Source organism: Schistocerca piceifrons, chromosome 1 (assembly GCF_021461385.2).
Source record: "Schistocerca piceifrons isolate TAMUIC-IGC-003096 chromosome 1, iqSchPice1.1, whole genome shotgun sequence".
NCBI lineage: Eukaryota > Metazoa > Arthropoda > Insecta > Orthoptera > Acrididae > Schistocerca > Schistocerca piceifrons.
Window position 1 is genome coordinate 174,866,483 of NC_060138.1, and position 18,779 is coordinate 174,885,261.

At 39.6% G+C, this 18,779-nt stretch overlaps 1 protein-coding gene across 2 annotated transcripts in view; it reads right to left on the reverse strand.

The window, feature by feature from the left end:
* The window catches only part of LOC124794626 (lysosomal alpha-mannosidase-like), a 154,015-nt gene that overhangs the window by 15,261 nt on the left and 119,975 nt on the right, over window positions 1-18,779 (reverse strand). For both annotated transcript variants that reach the window (XM_047258133.1, XM_047258125.1), the window contains exons 10-13: window positions 16,979-17,187; window positions 16,658-16,869; window positions 16,262-16,478; window positions 4,875-4,992 (exon numbers count right to left, since the gene is read on the reverse strand). In XM_047258133.1, coding sequence (XP_047114089.1) covers window positions 4,875-4,992; window positions 16,262-16,478; window positions 16,658-16,869; window positions 16,979-17,187 — 756 coding nt within the window. The remainder of the gene's footprint in view (window positions 1-4,874; window positions 4,993-16,261; window positions 16,479-16,657; window positions 16,870-16,978; window positions 17,188-18,779) is intronic.

Sequence of the window (18,779 nt, forward strand, 5' to 3'; positions counted from 1 at the left end):
AGAAAATTGGAGTCTTGCGAAATATCATCTGACATTTCACAAGTCTTCAATGCTAATGATTCACAATGTCTTCCTAGCAACACTTTAACAAGTCTCTTTATTTCACTGTGAAGCAAATGTATCAATGGCTCCTATTTCCGAAATGCTCCAGTGAACTGGGTAAAAATGCGTGCATTGTATTTGAGGTGAATACTACAAGCCTACATCATTAAGTATATTTTTTCTTACAAGATAAACTTGTTCGTTACACAGTCTCATTACTTTATTAACATTGGGGTTATCACTCCCAGATATTAAGAGTTTATACAATGAAAGGTTTGCTGAAACTAATGTGCTTATAAGTTTACCAACAATATCCTCAGATGTTGTTTTACCAATGAAAAATGTCAGTAAATGATGGCCCACAATTTTATTCTGAGATGCTGACCAATAATGAACCACCATTTCTAACTTCTCTGTACCAGCATTCTTTGCTGTTTCACCAAAAACAGTGATTAATACACATTATTAATGTCATTCAGCAGCTGTTCCTTAAAATACAATTCTAGGGCTTTAGTCAGAATGTGCTAGAATTTAGTTCTATTCAAACTGAGGCCTTGTGGAACAGCTTCAGGAAACAGACTCAAGAAGATCACAAATGCCTTGACAGGCAGCAGCTCAAAATTTGAACAAAAGCTTTTTAAACACATACAGTATTAGTACAGCAATACTGATGCTGTCTTTGACATTATGTAACTCTGCTGTTTCAAAAGACTGTGATGAACTGCCACTTTTCACAGAGGTTGCTGAGCTCCACGATGCAGATTTAATATGTAAGCTATGGTGGTGCCATTTTTATACAAAATAACTGTTTGTGTCTCGATGTCATGTATCCGCATAAACAGGTCAAAAGGTGGTCAAATACAAGTTGTCTGTAGATAGTAACATGCAGATAAGTATGAAGGATCTTGTTAATGACAATGAACCCCTTGAGTGTAAGGTTGCAAAAGGCCAATGATGTTAAAGAAGGCATTCAATGGCCCACACATTGTCTGACTTGAAAACTACAATATTGGCTGCTAATGGCAACAGAAGGTGCGCCTGGAGGTATCTAGTGGTGAGCACAGCATGAGGCAATAAAGCGTAGTTGAAATGCTTAGTCGACAAGTAACTGGCAACGGTACTACAGTGTAAGTGGTGTTGATACAAAGCAGAGCAATGACAATGACAAATGTTGTATTATATGTGCCACAACAGTTGTTGAAGTTGACATTTTGTCAGAATGGAACTCAAGGAATTTCGCACAGTGAGGAAGAAGTGGCATGTAAGATATTAGAGTTTCAGGAGTGTGAGTCAGTTGATTGTGTGGTGTCATATGTTCAACCTTGCGGGCAATTGCTTGAGAAGTACAGTGATCGCCACCTGTGTTTAGCAAGCGAGTGATGCAGAAACATGTGTCAAGCCATGCAGTTCATTATCTTTCTTGGACAGGGAGCCACAAAGGCCGTCTCTAGTTAAATGTAGTAAAGGACAATCACTGGCCACGGAGTGGGCACTAAGCATAATTATGTACACGGAAAATCATCCACAGTGTAGCAGAAAAACAATTATGAACAGATTTCAAATAAGTCTGCAGCATTATGACCATGTAGTGCATAAGAAAAATTGTGGATATTCAAGGGACAACAAGGCACACTTATGAAAATTGGTGTTTGCATGTTTCAAGGATGCTTGATACAATTTATAGGATGTGCATGACAGTGACTTGTGATGTTATGCACATCCAATTGCACACAACATAGATTACAGTGATTTCAAGGGAAGCAATGGACAGCTGCAGAACTTCAAACAGTGCAACAGAATTGGAAGATGTAAGATAACAAAATTTTAAACAAATCATCAACTTGACGATGCACAGTAAACTGGGGAATCAGACCAAAAGTTTGAAGACAAGAGAAACAAACTTATCCCATCATTCAGTAATGAATTTGTTTTCAAATCTGATCAATTGAGATTTGAAGAGGGAATGCGTTTGAAAGTAATCCTGGAAATTCATGACATTAAAAGAGTTGCATCAAGATCAACTAACATCAATGCCTTAATACATTTGTATACAGTTATGTTGGCTGTTAATCTGGATGGTAGACTTGCTGGAAAGTTATTTATTGTGCTGGGAGAAGTTGGAGGTGCTCTGCCTCCTATGATTCTTTCTCACGTGCATGATATTGCAAGGGTAGTAGAAAATATTTATGTGAGTGGGAAAATGGGTGTAAGAGAACTACAATTATGGTATGAGCACTGCGTTTGGCCAACAGCTAACTTGCTTTTCCTTGATTCCTGGCCTGGATACAAAATCTTACTCCTTTAGAGCAAACTATCCCTCCTTAAAAGTGAGTGACATTGCAATTTGTGCCACCTGGAACCAATGGACAAATTCAGTCTCTGGCTGTTTGTTTTTTCCACAGCTAAAACACATTATTGTATTGTCTGCACCTGCACCTTAAAGGATAGCAGTTTCATGACGCACTCCATGACAATCTGTTTCACATTCGATTGCCTGTCATCAAATTCCACCAGTTCTCATCATCCCATTACACCAATACAATTCTATATGCATTCTTTGAGACTGGATAACCTACCTGAACATCCTACAGAGTTTGTAACTCCCAAAGAGTAGGCCTTTGAACCAGCGAACTTGCACTCAAGGGGTTCCTTGCAAGATAGATTGTGATGAACAAACAGTCAAGAAAATTTTAGAAAAATATTACAACAAGACAAAGAGGTGGTCTCAGAAGATTGCACTGCAATCACTGGCACAACTGTTGGAAAGTTGGCAATATTTTCTGTATGTTTTCTTTGGTTGGCAACCATAAAAAGAAGCAGAATAAGAGCTGTTAAGAGTGTGTGCTGTCTGCATCTGTGGTGTGCACATCTGAAGAAGACAATAAAAACTCATGCAGTTTAATGGGTGTGTTTTGTAATATTCAGATAAAGTGAAAACAAAAGAGTAAAAACGCAATAACAATATCTTAAAAGGTACCCTGGCACATGTAGTTAAAATTATAAAGTCCATGGTGTGCTGCATTTAATGGTCCCTGTTGATATTAACTGGTGTTTCTAGTTTGATTTAAATGAAACCTGTTACAGTACTTAATAGCAAGGAATATCATTTTCAAGCCTAATGAAATTCAGTGAGCAAAATTCATTTACAAAATCAATACATCACCACGACTTTGATTTGTTGAGGATTGAAGATTATAATTAACTGCCCCCCAGAACAGAAACAAGACCTGGAAACTAGAAAAAGTTTAGGTTGAACTCTCACTTTTCCAGAGCTTTAGCCTTAAGTGACTACAAAATTACTCCATGTCATTAGCAGGTTTCTATGTTGCCAATATTTCCAGTTTCAAAATTGGTGCATTGCAAGTGCCTTAACACCAATAATATTTTGAAATAATTTATTACTTTTAAATTTTTTAAATGTAACGCTCGTGCAGAAAAATAACTGATGTTGACTGAAGTAAGGAGGGTACAAATGAGAAAGAAAAGCCTTCCTGAAAAAGAGAAATATGTTAACATCAAACAGAAAATTTAAATGTTAGGAAGTCTTTTTCTCAAAGTACTTGTCTGCAGTGTAAAACTACTGTGGCTGCTAAACAGTACAAACAATAAGAGAAAAGAAGGTTCTGAAATGTGGTGTTAGAGAAGAACACTGAAGATTAGATACGTAGACTGAGTAACTGAAGGGGAGGTACTACATCAAATTGGAAATAAAATAACTCTATGACCCAAGTTCAACTGAAGAAACCATATATTGATAAGACACAGCCTGGGGCATAAATGAATACTTAATTTTTTTGTGTAATGAAGGGGAGTTTGGACTGTGGGGGGCAGGTTAAAAATTGTAGGTGGAATGTGTGAGATTTGGGGGTGCAGAGCATGAAAATTGTATGAAAAGCTCAACATCTGAGCACACTGAGCATGTTTAAGTGGATGTAGGACATGGTAGTTACGCAAATATGAGAAGATATGCTCAGGATAGATTAGTGATGAGAGTTGCTTCAAACGATTCTTCAGACTGATGACTCCAACAGCATTGCTTATGTGTCTAGCAACTCCTTTCACTGTTGCTGACATGAACCCAAATCAACACCAACCCTCAAATTCTCAAACTTAACCCCCACCCCCATTTTTTCTGCCACATAGGCAGATTCAGCATTGTTATTAAAAAAAACTTTGGCATGGTTAATTTAAGGGTTGGCAAGGGCCGTTCTGTTATCACAGGGACACAATGTATCTACCCCAACTGTCTGTGGTAGTGTTAGTTGTGAAAGTGAGTGAAAGTTTTCTATAAATTGTGAAGTGTATAACTGAGGTGGGACTTGGGTACCAGCCCAGTAATCACTTAGTGGGATGTGGGAAACTGCCTAAAAACCACATCCAGGCTGGCTGGCACACCAATCCTTGTTGTTAATCCATCAGGCACACCAGAAGTGGTGCTTCAGCATGCACAGGAGTCCAGGAGTGTTTTGAATTCTAAAACCTCTGCAGCCTGGTTTCAGGGAAAATCTTATTACCCTTTTGAGTAAACCACCAGTTCTCTGTGTAACCTAATGGTAATGTATTTCACTTCAGGTTACAAAAATGTACATAATATAGAAATAAATAACAGTTTAAAATTTCTTCTGTGAATGTAAATCTGTTACTTTACTTCATGCAATGTTACTGGTAAGTAAATCACGAAACATTGTTTAATATTATGTATAAGTAGTTAATTTTATATATAGCTGCAGTGTTAAGATATATCATATCACCAACAATTCAGTGGCAAACTTTTAACTTCTCAATTTTAATACTGCTAATTTTTAAATGTGATCTATGAATACTACACTTACTCAATTGGTATAGGTCCAACCATCCATTCTAGCTCTGCATGGTTCTCTCCTTTGTAAACTCGAACAACTTGGCTAATCCAATCTGAGAAGACTTGATGAACTTCATCAACAAGTGGACCTTAAGGAACACATGCAAAAATGACAAATAGATCCGTGCACATTTATATCTTTTTTGGAGTATTACAATTTTACATATACAATTTGAATGATTAATATTAGATCACAAATGCAATCAGATTTATTTAAAACAAAAAAGAAGGGATTGTTTTTTGAACACTGTATTTCTGAATCAGGCAAAGACAAAATGAATATTAAGTCAAACAATGGAAAATATAGCATGGAATAATAACAAAATTATGAAAAGGATAGTTGCTACTCGCCATTTAGTGAAGATGTCGACTCACAGATAGGCACAACAAAAATACTGTCTAACAAAGCTTAATCTGGAGCCGAAAGCTTTGTTTGACAGTCTTTTTGTTGTGTCTATCTGTGACTCGGCATCTCCACCATATGAGTAGCAACTATCATATCCATAAAATATTAAATATGAAGTCAATCAATTTAGGTATGTGTTACAATAAAGGACTTCCTGACAAATGGGGAAAAAATGAAAGAGATGACTAGTTAAGACATAATTCACTCAGAACTGATTTGACTTAAAAAACACAGAACAGCCAGTGCATCATGGTTACAGTGGAGTACTAATTAACTGTGCTGTAGAGGCACTACACAAAATGTGCTATTTCAGTGCAAGTAGTAGACTACAAGGAAATTAAAATGAAGGTGTTTGCGACTACACAGTCGTGAGTAGAGGAAAAGCATGACATGTACTGAGGAAATCTACATCTATACTCGATAATCCACTTTACAGTGTGTAGTGGAGCTCACTTCAGTACCACCATCTTTCCCCCATTTCCTGTTCCATTCGCAAATAGAAAGTGGGAAGACAGACTGTTAGTAAGGCTCTGTACAAGCTCTGACCTCCACATCATGGCCATTCGACAAGATATATGTGGGAAGAAATAATATGTTGTCCATATCATCTTGGAGTGCACATACTCAAATTTTCAACAGTAAACATCTACTTGACACATAATGGCTTTCTTGTATTGTGTACCACTGGAGTTTGTTAAGGATCTCCATAACGCTCATGCAATTAGTTGTAATTCTGATTTAGGACAGTTTCAGTTGATATTCCTTAGTATTTTATGGTAGTTACTGTTTCCAGTAATTCATCACCAATAGTGTTTTCAACGAGCAGAGGACCTGTTCACCTACTTATGTGTAATGTGTTCCATTAATTTACATTCAGGGTCACCTGAAAGACACTGCACCAATCAACAATCCCCTCAGGTCCCCTTGCATTTCACTACAGTCTTCTGCAACCTCATAGAGCCTCCAACACTGTCCTCTAGATTGTTAATGCAAAATGTAAACAATGATGGCCTTGTAACACTCTCTTGGGGTATTGCCGAAATTACCTTCACATCTACCAAAAAATTTTGTTGCATCATGAATGAAGAGTTTTATCTGCAAGGGGTTTCAAAATCAAATCACAAATCTGGTAATGTACTAGGCCAGCAGGTATTTGGCTCACTAAACAACAGAAGTTTTTTTTTTAATTGTGTTTAGGGCACTCAACTACTAACGTCATTAGTGCCCAGTCACAAACGTTAGTACACTAATAGTGTAGAAAAACGCAAGGAGGCAACACCAGAAAGTACTTAAAAAGATGCAGATAAACAAAATAAAAGAGTTAGATCTCTTTGGACAAGTCCGTCAATGTAATAAAATTAAGGACATGAGCAGCTGCTCGAGCATCATCAGCTAAAAGTTCCTTAAGGTAGACGACACACACAGGACAACACGAGAGTGAATAAAACGGGGACAGGACAATAAAACATGGCGCACCGTCAATGGATGACCACAGGGGCACTGCGGGGCGGGGTTACCGGACAACAGGTAGCAGTGGCTAAATCGGCACTGCCCAATCCACAACCTGGTCACAATGACCTCCTCTCGCTGGGAAGGGCGGGAGGAGGTCGTCCAAGCCATCGGGATCGTTTTGATGGCCCTAAGCTTATTTTCATGGAGAGAGAACCAAGCCTCATGCCACAATGATGAAACGCGCCGACAAAGAACCCCACTAACATCAGTTGATGGGACACAAAAGGAAGCTGTCCGAGGCAGGAGGACAGCAGCCTTGGCCGCAGTATCAGCAGCTTCATTCCCAGGCACACCAACGTGGCCAGGAATCCACAAAAAAAAGGACATGAGTGCCAGTATCAGCTAGCGACTGAAGGGACCGTTGAATTCGTTGCACGAGAGGGTGGTCCGAATATGGGTCACGGAGACTCTGAATGGCGCTCAAAGCATCAGAGCAGATAGCATAGGGAGAATGATGATGGTGGCGGATATACTGAACAGCCTGATAGAGAGCAAAAAGCTCAGCTGTAAAGCTTGAACACTCGTCAAGGAGCTGGTATTGAAAGGTATCATCCCCAACGATGAAGGCACATCCGACGCCAGCAGTAGTCTTGGAGCCATCTGTGTAAATAAAGACATTATTAGCAAGCCTCGAACGAAGTTCGACAAGCCTCGAGTGGTATATCGAATCCGTGGTCCGCTCTTTTGGGAGTGAGCTGAGTTCAAGGTGAACGCGAACCAGAGCCTGGAGCCAAGGTGGCGTCAGGCTCTCACCCACTCGTAAAGTCGTAGGGAGGGTAAAATCAAGTTGCTGAAGCAGGCGACGAAAGTGAACTCCAGGAGGTAACAGGGCAGATACATACAGCCTGTATTGGTGGTTAAGAGAGTCGTCAAAGAAGGAGAAATATGATGGGTGGTCAGGCATTGACATCAGTCGGCAGGCGTACCGACAAAGCAACATATCGCGCTGGTAGTTTAGTGGTAATGCGGCAGCTTCAGCATACAGACTCTCAACAGGGCTGGTGTAGAATGCTCCAGTGGCCAGACGTAACCCCCGATGGTGGATAGAGTTTAGACAGCGTAAGATGGACGGCTGGGCAGAAGAGTAGACAAAGCTCCCATAATCCAGCTTTGATCGGACAATGGACCAATATAAGCGAAGCAGGACCATTCAATCTGCTCCCCATGATGTACCGCTGAGAACATGGAGGACATTTACGGAACAGGTACAACGAGCAGCCAAGTAAGACACAAGTGGAGACCAGCAAAGTTTCCTGTCAAATGTAAGACCTAAAAATTTTGTTGTCTCCACGAATGGGAGAGCAACAGGACCGAGATGTAAGGATGGTGGAAGAAACTGTTTGTAATGCCAGAAGTTCATACAGACCGTTTTCTCACCAGAGAAACGAAACCGTTAGTGACACTCCTGGAATATAGATGGTCTAGACAACGCTGAAGACAGCGCTCCAGGAGACATGTTCTCTGAGCGCTGCAGTAGATCGTAAAGTCGTCCACGAAAAGGGAGCCTGAAACAACAGCTGTAAGGCATTCCATTATTAGATTGATAGCTGTGGCAAAAAGAGCCACACTCAAAATGGAGCCCTGGGGCACCCCATTCTCCTGACGAAAGGCATCTGACAAAACAGAACGCACACGTACCATGAAAATACGACCCATTTAATAAATAGAGGGAGGCGACCGCGAAGGCCCCAAGTGTGCATGGTGCGAAGAATGCCCGCCCTCCAACAAGTCTCGTAAGCCTTCTCCAAATCGAAGAACACAGCCATCGTCTGGTGCTTACGTAAAAAGTTGTTCATAATGAAGGTCGACAAGGTAACTAGGAGGTCAACAGCAGAGCGGCGCCTACAAAAGCCACATTGGACATTGGTAAGGAGGTGTTGAGATTCAAGGAGCCAAACCAATCGAGAACTTACCATGCACTCCATCACCTTGCAGACGCAACTGGTAAGGGAGATGGGGCGATAACTAGAAGGAAGGTGTTTGTCCTTTCCTGGTTTGGGTATGGGAACAACAATTGCTTCATGCCAGTGTGTGGGAACATGACCTTCAGTCCAGATACGATTATAGGCATGAAGAAGAAAGCTTTTACCTGCAGGAGAAAGTTTCTTCATCATCTGAATATGGATACCATCGGGCCCCGGAGCAGAGGATCAGGACCAGACGAGTGCACTTTCGAGTTCCTGCACGGTGAAGGTGGCACTGTAACTTTCACGATTCAAAGACTGGAAATAAGGTGGCCGTGCCTCCTCTGCTTATTTACGGGGGAGGAAGGCAGGGTGGTAATGGGCAGGGCTCGAGACCTATGCGAAAAAGTGGCCAAAGGCATTTGAGACATCCTCAGGATCCACAAGGACTTCATCATTTGCTACAGTCAGGCCAGAAATCGGGGAGTGGACCTTGGTGCCAGATAGCCGGCGCAGGGCACCCCAAACAATCTCCACTGCCATCCTTAGCCTGACGTTCCTCCCATAGTGTGGCCAGGAAGGGAACGATTTGGGGTCGTACTTTTGTGCGTTGAATTGAGCTCGTGATCGCTTAGGGACTGCTGGTGTTTCACCACCTGCAAGAAATGATGGACTAGCCTCATCGCGTGTCATCCGCCCTGATGCCACTCACTCCGACTAGGGGCTCTCCCCAGGGTGCTACCCAGCTGCAGCAACGGCCACATGGCAGGATGGCCATTGCTGGGCATCCCAATCCCCCAAGGGGATAGGCATCTATCCCTTGGCATACGTGGGGAGTTAATGATGCAGGCATCAGCAGAGCGATCCATGTGTGGTCAGGGGGCTATAACCAACAGGGTGAATGGCAGCTCCACCACAATGGACTGGCTACCATGCTGGATATCAGGTGCAAAGAAGTCCATGGCCATCGTCAACACAGAAATCAACACAGCGTAGTGCATGTTGGAAAACGCACCCAGGAAGGTGTCCTTGCCCAAGAGATGGAGAATGGGCAGGACTGCAATGCGACGATGAGAAAGTGGGCTAAAAATCTCAATGCACGATGGACACAATGCACCTTGTAAGGCACCCTTTCCCAATTGGCTTGCTCTTCGGGAAAATTTGGAAGAATGGAGGTCAAACCCTACAGCGGACCATCACATAAAGGCTGAAACATCTGAAACTCCCTTTAGTCGCCTCGTACGACAGGCAGGAATACCTCGGGCCTATTCAAACACCCAGACCCACAGAGGGGTACGATGAAGTGCTCGATACAGTATCATCATAGTTTGAACAATTATGTGACATCTGACTCACATGGTGCTCATGCATGGGATACACAAGAAACTATAAACCAACCAGTATAAAAGTGTATTGGTCTGCTTAAAATCTGACAGCTTTGTGAAACACAGCAGGAAATAGCACCAAATTTTATCATCTTACCAACTCTTGTTGTATTTGAACAGGTTTGCAATAAAGTTCTCATACATGTATGGATACCATACACAAACATTATGCTGTTTGCTGCCAATAAAACTCTTCTGGGCTGTTGACCATATTGTCAATATATAAAATTGTCCAACGTTTCGGTCACTACTGCAAATGGCCTTCCTCAGTTCTTTGTGCTGAGCTGACGGCTGAATGAGAGACTTTAGATCTTATATAGCAGCAGAGGAAGTTGTTTATGCAATTTGATTGGGTACTTTAAGATGGGAGGACAGAGGATTAGACATTCTTTATTGGTCTTTATATTGTTCCTTGTCATTGGTGGATAAAGATGTGCTTGATCGGTGTTTACATTACATCTTACCATTGGTGGAAACAGATGAATTGGAAACAGGCAGCAGCTGTGACATAGCGCTGTTTGCTGGTTGCCAGATGTGGGCTGCAGCGTGGCTGTGCTCTGTCTACATACAACCACCGTGGTCTCCCACATGCCTGAGTGAGTTGCTTTGCACGTTCTGTCCTCCCACAGTGTTGTCGCTGCTGGCAGCCTATACGTGTCCTCTCTATTCATGTAGGTGGGTTGCTCGACTATTTCTATCGCCTCTCTAATCTTTCTCCTCAAAGTAGATGGCTGTTCCGCCAGTATGCGGGCTTCACGGATTACCAGGATGAGTATGACAAAGGAATAATATTCCATGAAGCCCATGTTCTGGCGAAACAGCCATTTACATTGAGGAGGAAGGTTAGAGAGTGATAGAAATAGCCAAGTGACCCGCCAGCATGAATAGAGAGGATGGGTATAGGCTTCTGGTGTTGCGGCTGCTAGCAGAGCATCTAACACAGGCGCATGGGAGACCGTGGTCACATGTACATAGAGTGCAGGCATGCCAAAGCCCGCACCTGGCAGCAAGTAAAGGGCACTACGTCACAACAACCTCCCTTTTTTAATTCATGTTTTCACCAATGGCAAGAAATAATATAAACACCAGTCAAATCCTTTTTTATCCACCAATGACAAGGAATAATATAAAGACCAATAAAGAACACCTAACATTCCTCCTCCTATCCTCAAGTACCCTATCAAATTACATAAACAGTTTCCTCTGCTATTATATAAGATAAAAAGTCTCTCTCATTCAGCAGTCAACTCAGCACAGCCCTGAGGAAGGCCACTTGCGATGGTGGCCAAAATGTCTGACAATTTTATATACTGACAATGTGATCAACCGCCCAGAAGAATTTTATTGACAGTGACAATGGCTGCAGAAGCCTACACTTATGTTATGCTACTTTTTACTGAGGGTACCATTCAATTGTGAAAATGTCCTTCCAAAAAACATTGCTTGTTTCTGAAACCAGATCAATATTTCATCTGATTATGGGAGACTGTAATGATTTCCTAATGAGAAATTCAGTCACTGTTCATGTATTAGAATACTGGGTAAAAACATTACCAGCTTTTAATCAATTTTAGAACACGATTCAGATGAAACAAGGAGGAAAATTTATCAAGAACGAAATGTCTAAAAAACGAAATAAACTGATTACAACTGTTGTCAGGAGAATAAATTACAGTGGTAAGACCTGTGGTCAGTGATAGTACGAACAGAAATCAGTAGATGGCAGGATGAGCACAAGTATGCTAATTGGACTGAATCGTAATGGCAATCTTTTGTTTATGTATTAGTTGCTGTTGTTACATATGATTTGCACCCTAGAATATATTGTAGTCCGTGTTTCACAGCTACTCAAGCTTAGCACTACAGAAGAGTTGGAGGGGGAACAGTGATACCAGCTTGGGTGCGAAGTGAGAACTATGAAAGTAGGGAGACAACTAGTGAGCAGACCACAAATTACATCATTTTGCCAACTATAGGAATGTATACCACATACCTGGCTTTTCAAGAACCTGTACCATGTTTAAACTACAGTTTGCCTGAATCCATTTGTACTCTAAATTGAACTGACCTTAAAATTGGACAAATACTCAACAAGGGTATTCATTTCTGCAGTTGATGGTAAAAGTCTAGATGGGGACCAATGGCATACACATGTATTTCGCACTGTAATGTTCTCGACGCTCAGCGTGACATATGACAGGAATGAAAGGGGGTATGTCAACTGATGGTTCTATGCAGCCAATGAGAGCAGCGGGCAGGTGATATGTGTATAAGCAAGAGACATTGTAACATTTGACATCAGAATAGAAGCGAAACCCGATATGTATTTGGATAAAAACAAATGTGTTCTCAGGTCCCATATAATCACAACCTCAAAAATCAGAACATATGTGGAAGAAACACAATGAAAATTCAAATTTCACAGCTGTGCAGTGAGTATGATGATTAAAAATAGTGATACCACAGATGACAGGCGTCAGCAAGTGAAAAATGTGGAAAAGGAAATTATTGTAAAGCATTTCTTTTCATTAATTTTATTTCTCCTTGCATTACAAAAAGTAAACGATCAATAAATGGCATAAATTTAGAATAGGTATAATGTTATCTTTTTAGGCAGATACTTTACGTCAATACAACAGTTTGTAATTTTGACTAGTCAGAACACGTTGAAAATAAGTTTTTCACAAGAGGTCTCTTGGGGGGGAGGGGGGGAAATGGGGGGGGGGGGGGGAGTGGTAAGGGGGGTTGTCTTATAATCAATGTCATCTTGTACTCGGATAAATACAGTAGCTTCTTCTTATTCATCTTCATCTCATTTTGGCCATCTGAGGACCATATAAATTCATGTCAGCTTTGTTTCTTCTGATGTTTCTCCTTGTCCAATATTCTTCCACGCTCATACTTTGCAACTTCCTTCACTCTTCTTCCCACGATGATTTTTTTCTGGGTCTAGTCCTGTTTTTGAAACCTGTGAAAGCCTAGTTTTCTATTTAAAGTTCACCTTGTTGCACATATCTGGTTCCTGTATTCCAATTTCCTCCAGATCTCTCGGTACCTCTTGGATCTTAAGTACTTTTGTTTTCTCGTTCACCAGAAACTGTACGAAATGCACTAACCTCCCCTGGTTCATTCTAAGGATGTGTCCAAAAACAAGCTCCTCCTTTTCCTGATGATGTCTGAGAGTCTACCTGGTACACAGTTCTTGGTTTGCTCTTCTTCTAAATTCACCATCTTCTGTCCTTTTAGGTCCGAATATTGTCCTGAGAATCTTTTGTTTCACCACCTCTAGTCTCGTAAGTACTCCTGCTCTTATTAGGTCAAGAGATTCTGCTGCATATAAAGCTTCAGGGCAGATCACTGGCTGGTAATGTCTCAGTTTTTCATTAATTAAAATATTATTCTTATTGTATATGTTCATAATTTGTATGCTAAATTCATTTTGTGTGTATGTGTGTGTGTGTGTGTGTGTGTGTGTGTGTGTGTGTGTGTGTGTGTGTGAGTGTGTGTTCTCACTGCTTCCTTTCCTGTCAGGCCAGTTTATATCCTATCAATTCTCCCAGGAATTTAAATCTCTCCACATTCTGAATATATACTGCCATCCATCTAGGAGCTGCCTTGATTTTTGTTATGAATTGCATCTTCTTGACAGAGATCTTAAGCTTGCTTTAGTTGCTTGTCCTTGTAGTTCTGTCATTTGGCTAACCATCTCTTCTAATGATTCCAACAATATCACAATATCATCTGTGAATGCTAGACCATCTACTTGTATTCTTTTTTTCTTGCACACCAGTCATATTTCACCCATTCCTTTCCTTTCTAATTGCCACTCCCTGATCACCTTATCAAGAACACAGTTAAACGGCAAAGCGGAGAGTCCATCTCTCTGTTTCACACCTGTTTTAATATTTATGGCCACAGAAAGCTTTCCTCTGACCTTCGACTTGTTATTTCACTTAAAGCCTGTTTAATCAGTGCACTGGATTTTCTATCCAAACTCATCTACTCTAAAATTTGGAACAGTGCTCATCTATCTACTGAATCTTAAGATTTCTTGAAGGATGTGAATGTGAGCACAAACTTTTTGCTTCCTCTGTTTTTGATACATGATTACCAGTTTCAGATTCAAAATTTGCTCGGCACATGATATCCATTTTCTGAAGACTCCTTGGTTCTTACCAGTTTAAGCATCTATTCTCTTCTTGTGAATACTGTTATTTGCCCAGATATGACTTCCTTATAAGGTTGCACTCCAAACAAATTCTTCAAAGACTCCCCGACACTAATTTTTTATCGATGTAAAGCTATTGCTCTTTTCCACAAAAGCTTTTCTTTCTATTGCCAGTCTACATTTTATATCTTTCCTTTCATTGTCATTAGTTCCTTTGCTCCCTAAATAGCAAAACCCACCAGCTATTCATGTCTCTGCTCTGGCTGGGCATCCTGATCTAGGTTTTCCTAACTGATTTCTGACAATCTATCTTGTCCACTCTTCATTAAACACATATGTATATTCACACATGTATCTACATGACTTTTGTTTTCCCATTATTTAGTTGACAGAACTATTTCCCATTATTTAGTTGACAGATCATTGTGTAGTGCTACTTTGACAGATAAATTGCTAATACAGACACATGCAAGTCTCTCTTATAGTATCATCTGCCTTACACTCTATTGCCCCTAGTTTTAATTTTATTAATGTTCACCTTACAACCTATTTTCTACACAATATCCATTCCTTGCAGCTCATTTGCGAAGTCCTCGACTACCCTTGACTCACTATGTTCTCAACAAACCTTCAAATTTTGATATCTTCACCATGAACTTTTACTCTCTTTCCAAGTTTCTTTTCAAGTTTCCTTCATGGCTTGCTCAGTGTGCAGATTGATTAACATGGGAGATAGCTACAATCCTGTCTCATTCACTTATCAACTTCTTCAAGCTACCGACTCCTTTCACACCCTTCGATTCTTAGAACTGCAGTTGGGCTTCTGTAGAAGTTGTGAATAGGCTTTTGCCCCCTGATTTTTATTTGTGATGATTCCAGAACACGAAAGATGTATTCTAGTCAAGTGTCAATAGCTTTTTCTAGCTTTCAAAGGTGAACATTTTAGGTTAGGCCTGAATGTCAAATTTATTCGTATCAACTGAAAATACAACTTAATTTAACCAGTCATATTTATTATTCTTCCCACAATGAGTCTCTGAGGATTACAGCTTACTTGCCTCATGTATTTACATCAATTACTTAGTCATGGACAATTTGCTGTGTATGAATTTTAGATAACTTTTAGCACTGTCTTCTAGTAAACAAAGGCTGATTTTCAATTCATATTTACATCACAAATGCTTTCTATAAACTGAGCTAAGCAATGATGCTGTATTGATAGTACTGCTATTGCTTTCTGTTACACATCTCTCTTCATCACAGAAATATACCCTTCCATCATATACTTGGATCACAGTAAAAAGAGAATTGTTCAAAACAAAATATTCCCTAGTTACTGTAACTCCATCTTGTTCCATTATGATAACTTCATCTTGATCATGGCAGATATGGCTACGACTCCTATATCAACTCCCCAAGTAATCATGACAGCTGCAGAGATGGCAATAATATCGATGTCCAGCATTCAATTTTAATTACTTGGTATGTACTATAATAATAATAACAAAGTCATCATATTTTATAAAAATAAAAAGGGATAATTGTTGCACCATAACTTTTGTGTCCTTTTACAATGGAGAGAAAAAAATTCATTATGATCTGCATCACATAATATGTGAAAAAATAATACGTAAAATACTACATACAGTATGTTAAATCTGCTCCAACATCAGGCCAGCACTTATAACAATTTATTTTCATAGATTTATTTAAAGGAAATGACTGTATACCTAAGACCAGAAATTTTTTAGATGTTATGCATGAACTTCAATGGGTGAATCATACTGCACTAATGCCATGTAAGACAACATTGTGTTTCTTGAAGGCAGGCTGCCTGCTTATGCTGTTATCACTGGCCCATTGTATGTTTGTACATGTAAATTTGATGATATACTGTGTGTGTGTGTGTGTGTGTGTGTGTGTGTGTGTGCGTGCATGCATGTAGGACTTAACTACTTTCATTATAAATGAATGCTTCTTTACCTTTGATAATTTTCTGTTTTACAGATGAACTTGCAAGCACTGCTTCAGAGCCATTAGGTCTAAAAATATATGCACCTGAAGATCTGTTCTCAAATACTTCATTATTTCCAAGGAACCCTTTGTAGTAGTAGAAATCCTGCTTAACGTTTATCTCATGTCCTTGGCTCACAATACTTTTTATTTTCCCAGTAACATCATCAAACTTCAGACTAAATTTCTACAAAAGAACACTTGTATTAATTAATTATAAAGTTAATGCTTAAATGGAAAATCAGTAAATTGATTAGACAAGTCTGTATTTTTGTAAGATATTCCGGAAATTAATTTCAAGCATAAAAAAGGAGCAAGAGTTTAGAGTCTACAGTTGATAAACAGCGTTTTTGATATAGAGCTTACCTTATGACCTATTTCATGTGCTTCATCAAGTTTTTCACTTGTATGTTCTTTCTGTTGCTCTTTATTCAGTTTGGTAACGTAATAGGCTCGGAACCCTAATGGCGGCAAGTCTGTGGCTTTGAATATCAGGTCATTTTTAGCGTCACTCATTCTACCAGGTGCGGTCAGGACAGGCTCAGGTATCGGGACCAGCTGAGTAATTTGTTCCTTCCCTTTTTGAACAAACATAAAAATGAGATGAACATACATTCATTATTCTTTGGCATAATAATATACAGAATATCAATTCCATATAACAACTTGCTGCACAAATATGCATACCATTTGGGTCTTTTACGCTGTATGAAGTTGAAGTCACTGGAAGTCTCACATAGTGAGATGTAGGATAGCTCAATGGATTGTATACAAAAACAACAAAAGAATTATTCACTTCTGATACCTGGCACTCACTCACATTGAGCTTCAAACATGGCTTGATTGGTATTTCTGAAAGTTCATCTTTCACCACTGATGACTTTGGTATAATTTTCCTGTAAACAGATTTTATTAATTATCCATCACAATCCATAACTATGGAAACCAATGTGAAAAAAAAGGGTAATGGAAAGATCACTAATAATCTCAAAATAACAACTGTTCAGCAATTACTTTGAACATGTGCTATCAGATTATAAACTTTTAATGTGTTTTCAGCTAACAGCTTTATTTCAATGCACCTATTGCATAGTTGCCATTAACATATGTATATGAAAGATGTAACTGCTGTTTTACATCTTTAGAGTGCAAAAATACTGCCTTCGGCCCTTTCTTTTTCCACAATTATCGGATATATTCTTCACCATTTACATTTTTTATACTAATTGTGACCTCAACAATCTACATGGCATTCTCCATCTGTTATCTTCCATAATAACTTTTGTTCAGTACAGCTCACACATTCAGGAAATGAAAAAGTTATTCACTTCTTAAACAAAAGGTCTGTTTTCCTATCTGTTTTTGCTCTCTATGGGCTCTACAACTTGATTTCTCATCCTGTACCTTCTACTAAGTAATCATCTCTTCTGTTCCACTGTTCCCACAATTCATGATTTACTCCCACTCAGTGCTGTGCTCTTGATGCATATTGAAAACTTTCTTCTTCAAATTAAGACCTAAGTTTGATGCTAGTCGACCTTATTTAGTGAAAAATGTTCTCTTTGTCTGTGATAGTCCACTTCTTATTATCCTCCATGATTTGTATGTAACATGTGATTTTGCTTCTGCAGTAGCAAAATCCCTTCACTTCGTATACTGCCTGGATTACAAATTTTTACGTTTAAGTTTGTCACTTACCTCACTTCTGCTACTACTCATTGTTCTTATCTTTCATTGGTTTCCTCTAAATCCAAATTCTTTGCTCATTAGCCTCTGCATTCCATTCCACAGGTCAAGTAAATTTTCCTCACTTTCATTAAGCATAGTGTTGTCACTGCTAGTCTTATTGTTGATACCTTTTCACCTGAAGTTCCAGTTTCATTCCAGAATCTCTTTTTTATTTCTGTCATTGCATTTTCAATGTACAGGTTTAAATGTAGGGGAGAGTGATAGCACCTCTCTCTCAATAATTTTTTTTTTTACCTGAACTTTTCTCTCTTGTGATCACATCTGTAGCTGAATGGTTAGTGTTGCTTGATGTAGAGAGGTTCGGAAGAGGATCAACTCAGCCTCATGAGTCCAAAAGAGGAGCTGTTCGAATAAAGAAACAGTGGCATTGTCAAGATTCATCTACTGGCAATAATAGCTGGAGGGATTGGTGATATCATAGATGGCTTCTCGTACTGCCTTTTAGGCAGCAGCCAGCCAGTTAGAGCAGGCCTAAGACCTAATCCATGAGTGCTATTTACATTTACTCTTCTCCCTTGGTCTTCGATTCTACTTGCTCCCTCCTACTTCTTTTACATATTGTACTCATATTATCTGTCTTTCCTGGCAGCTTATTTTTGTGTTTCTGAGATTTTTAAACATTTGCACCATTTTGCATTGCTGGATTTTTTTTTTTAATTGGCGAATGCTATGAAAAGGTTTCTATTTTTCGAAGTCTATTTCCAGTAGCAAGCTCTCCACTAGAAAGCACAATGCCAGA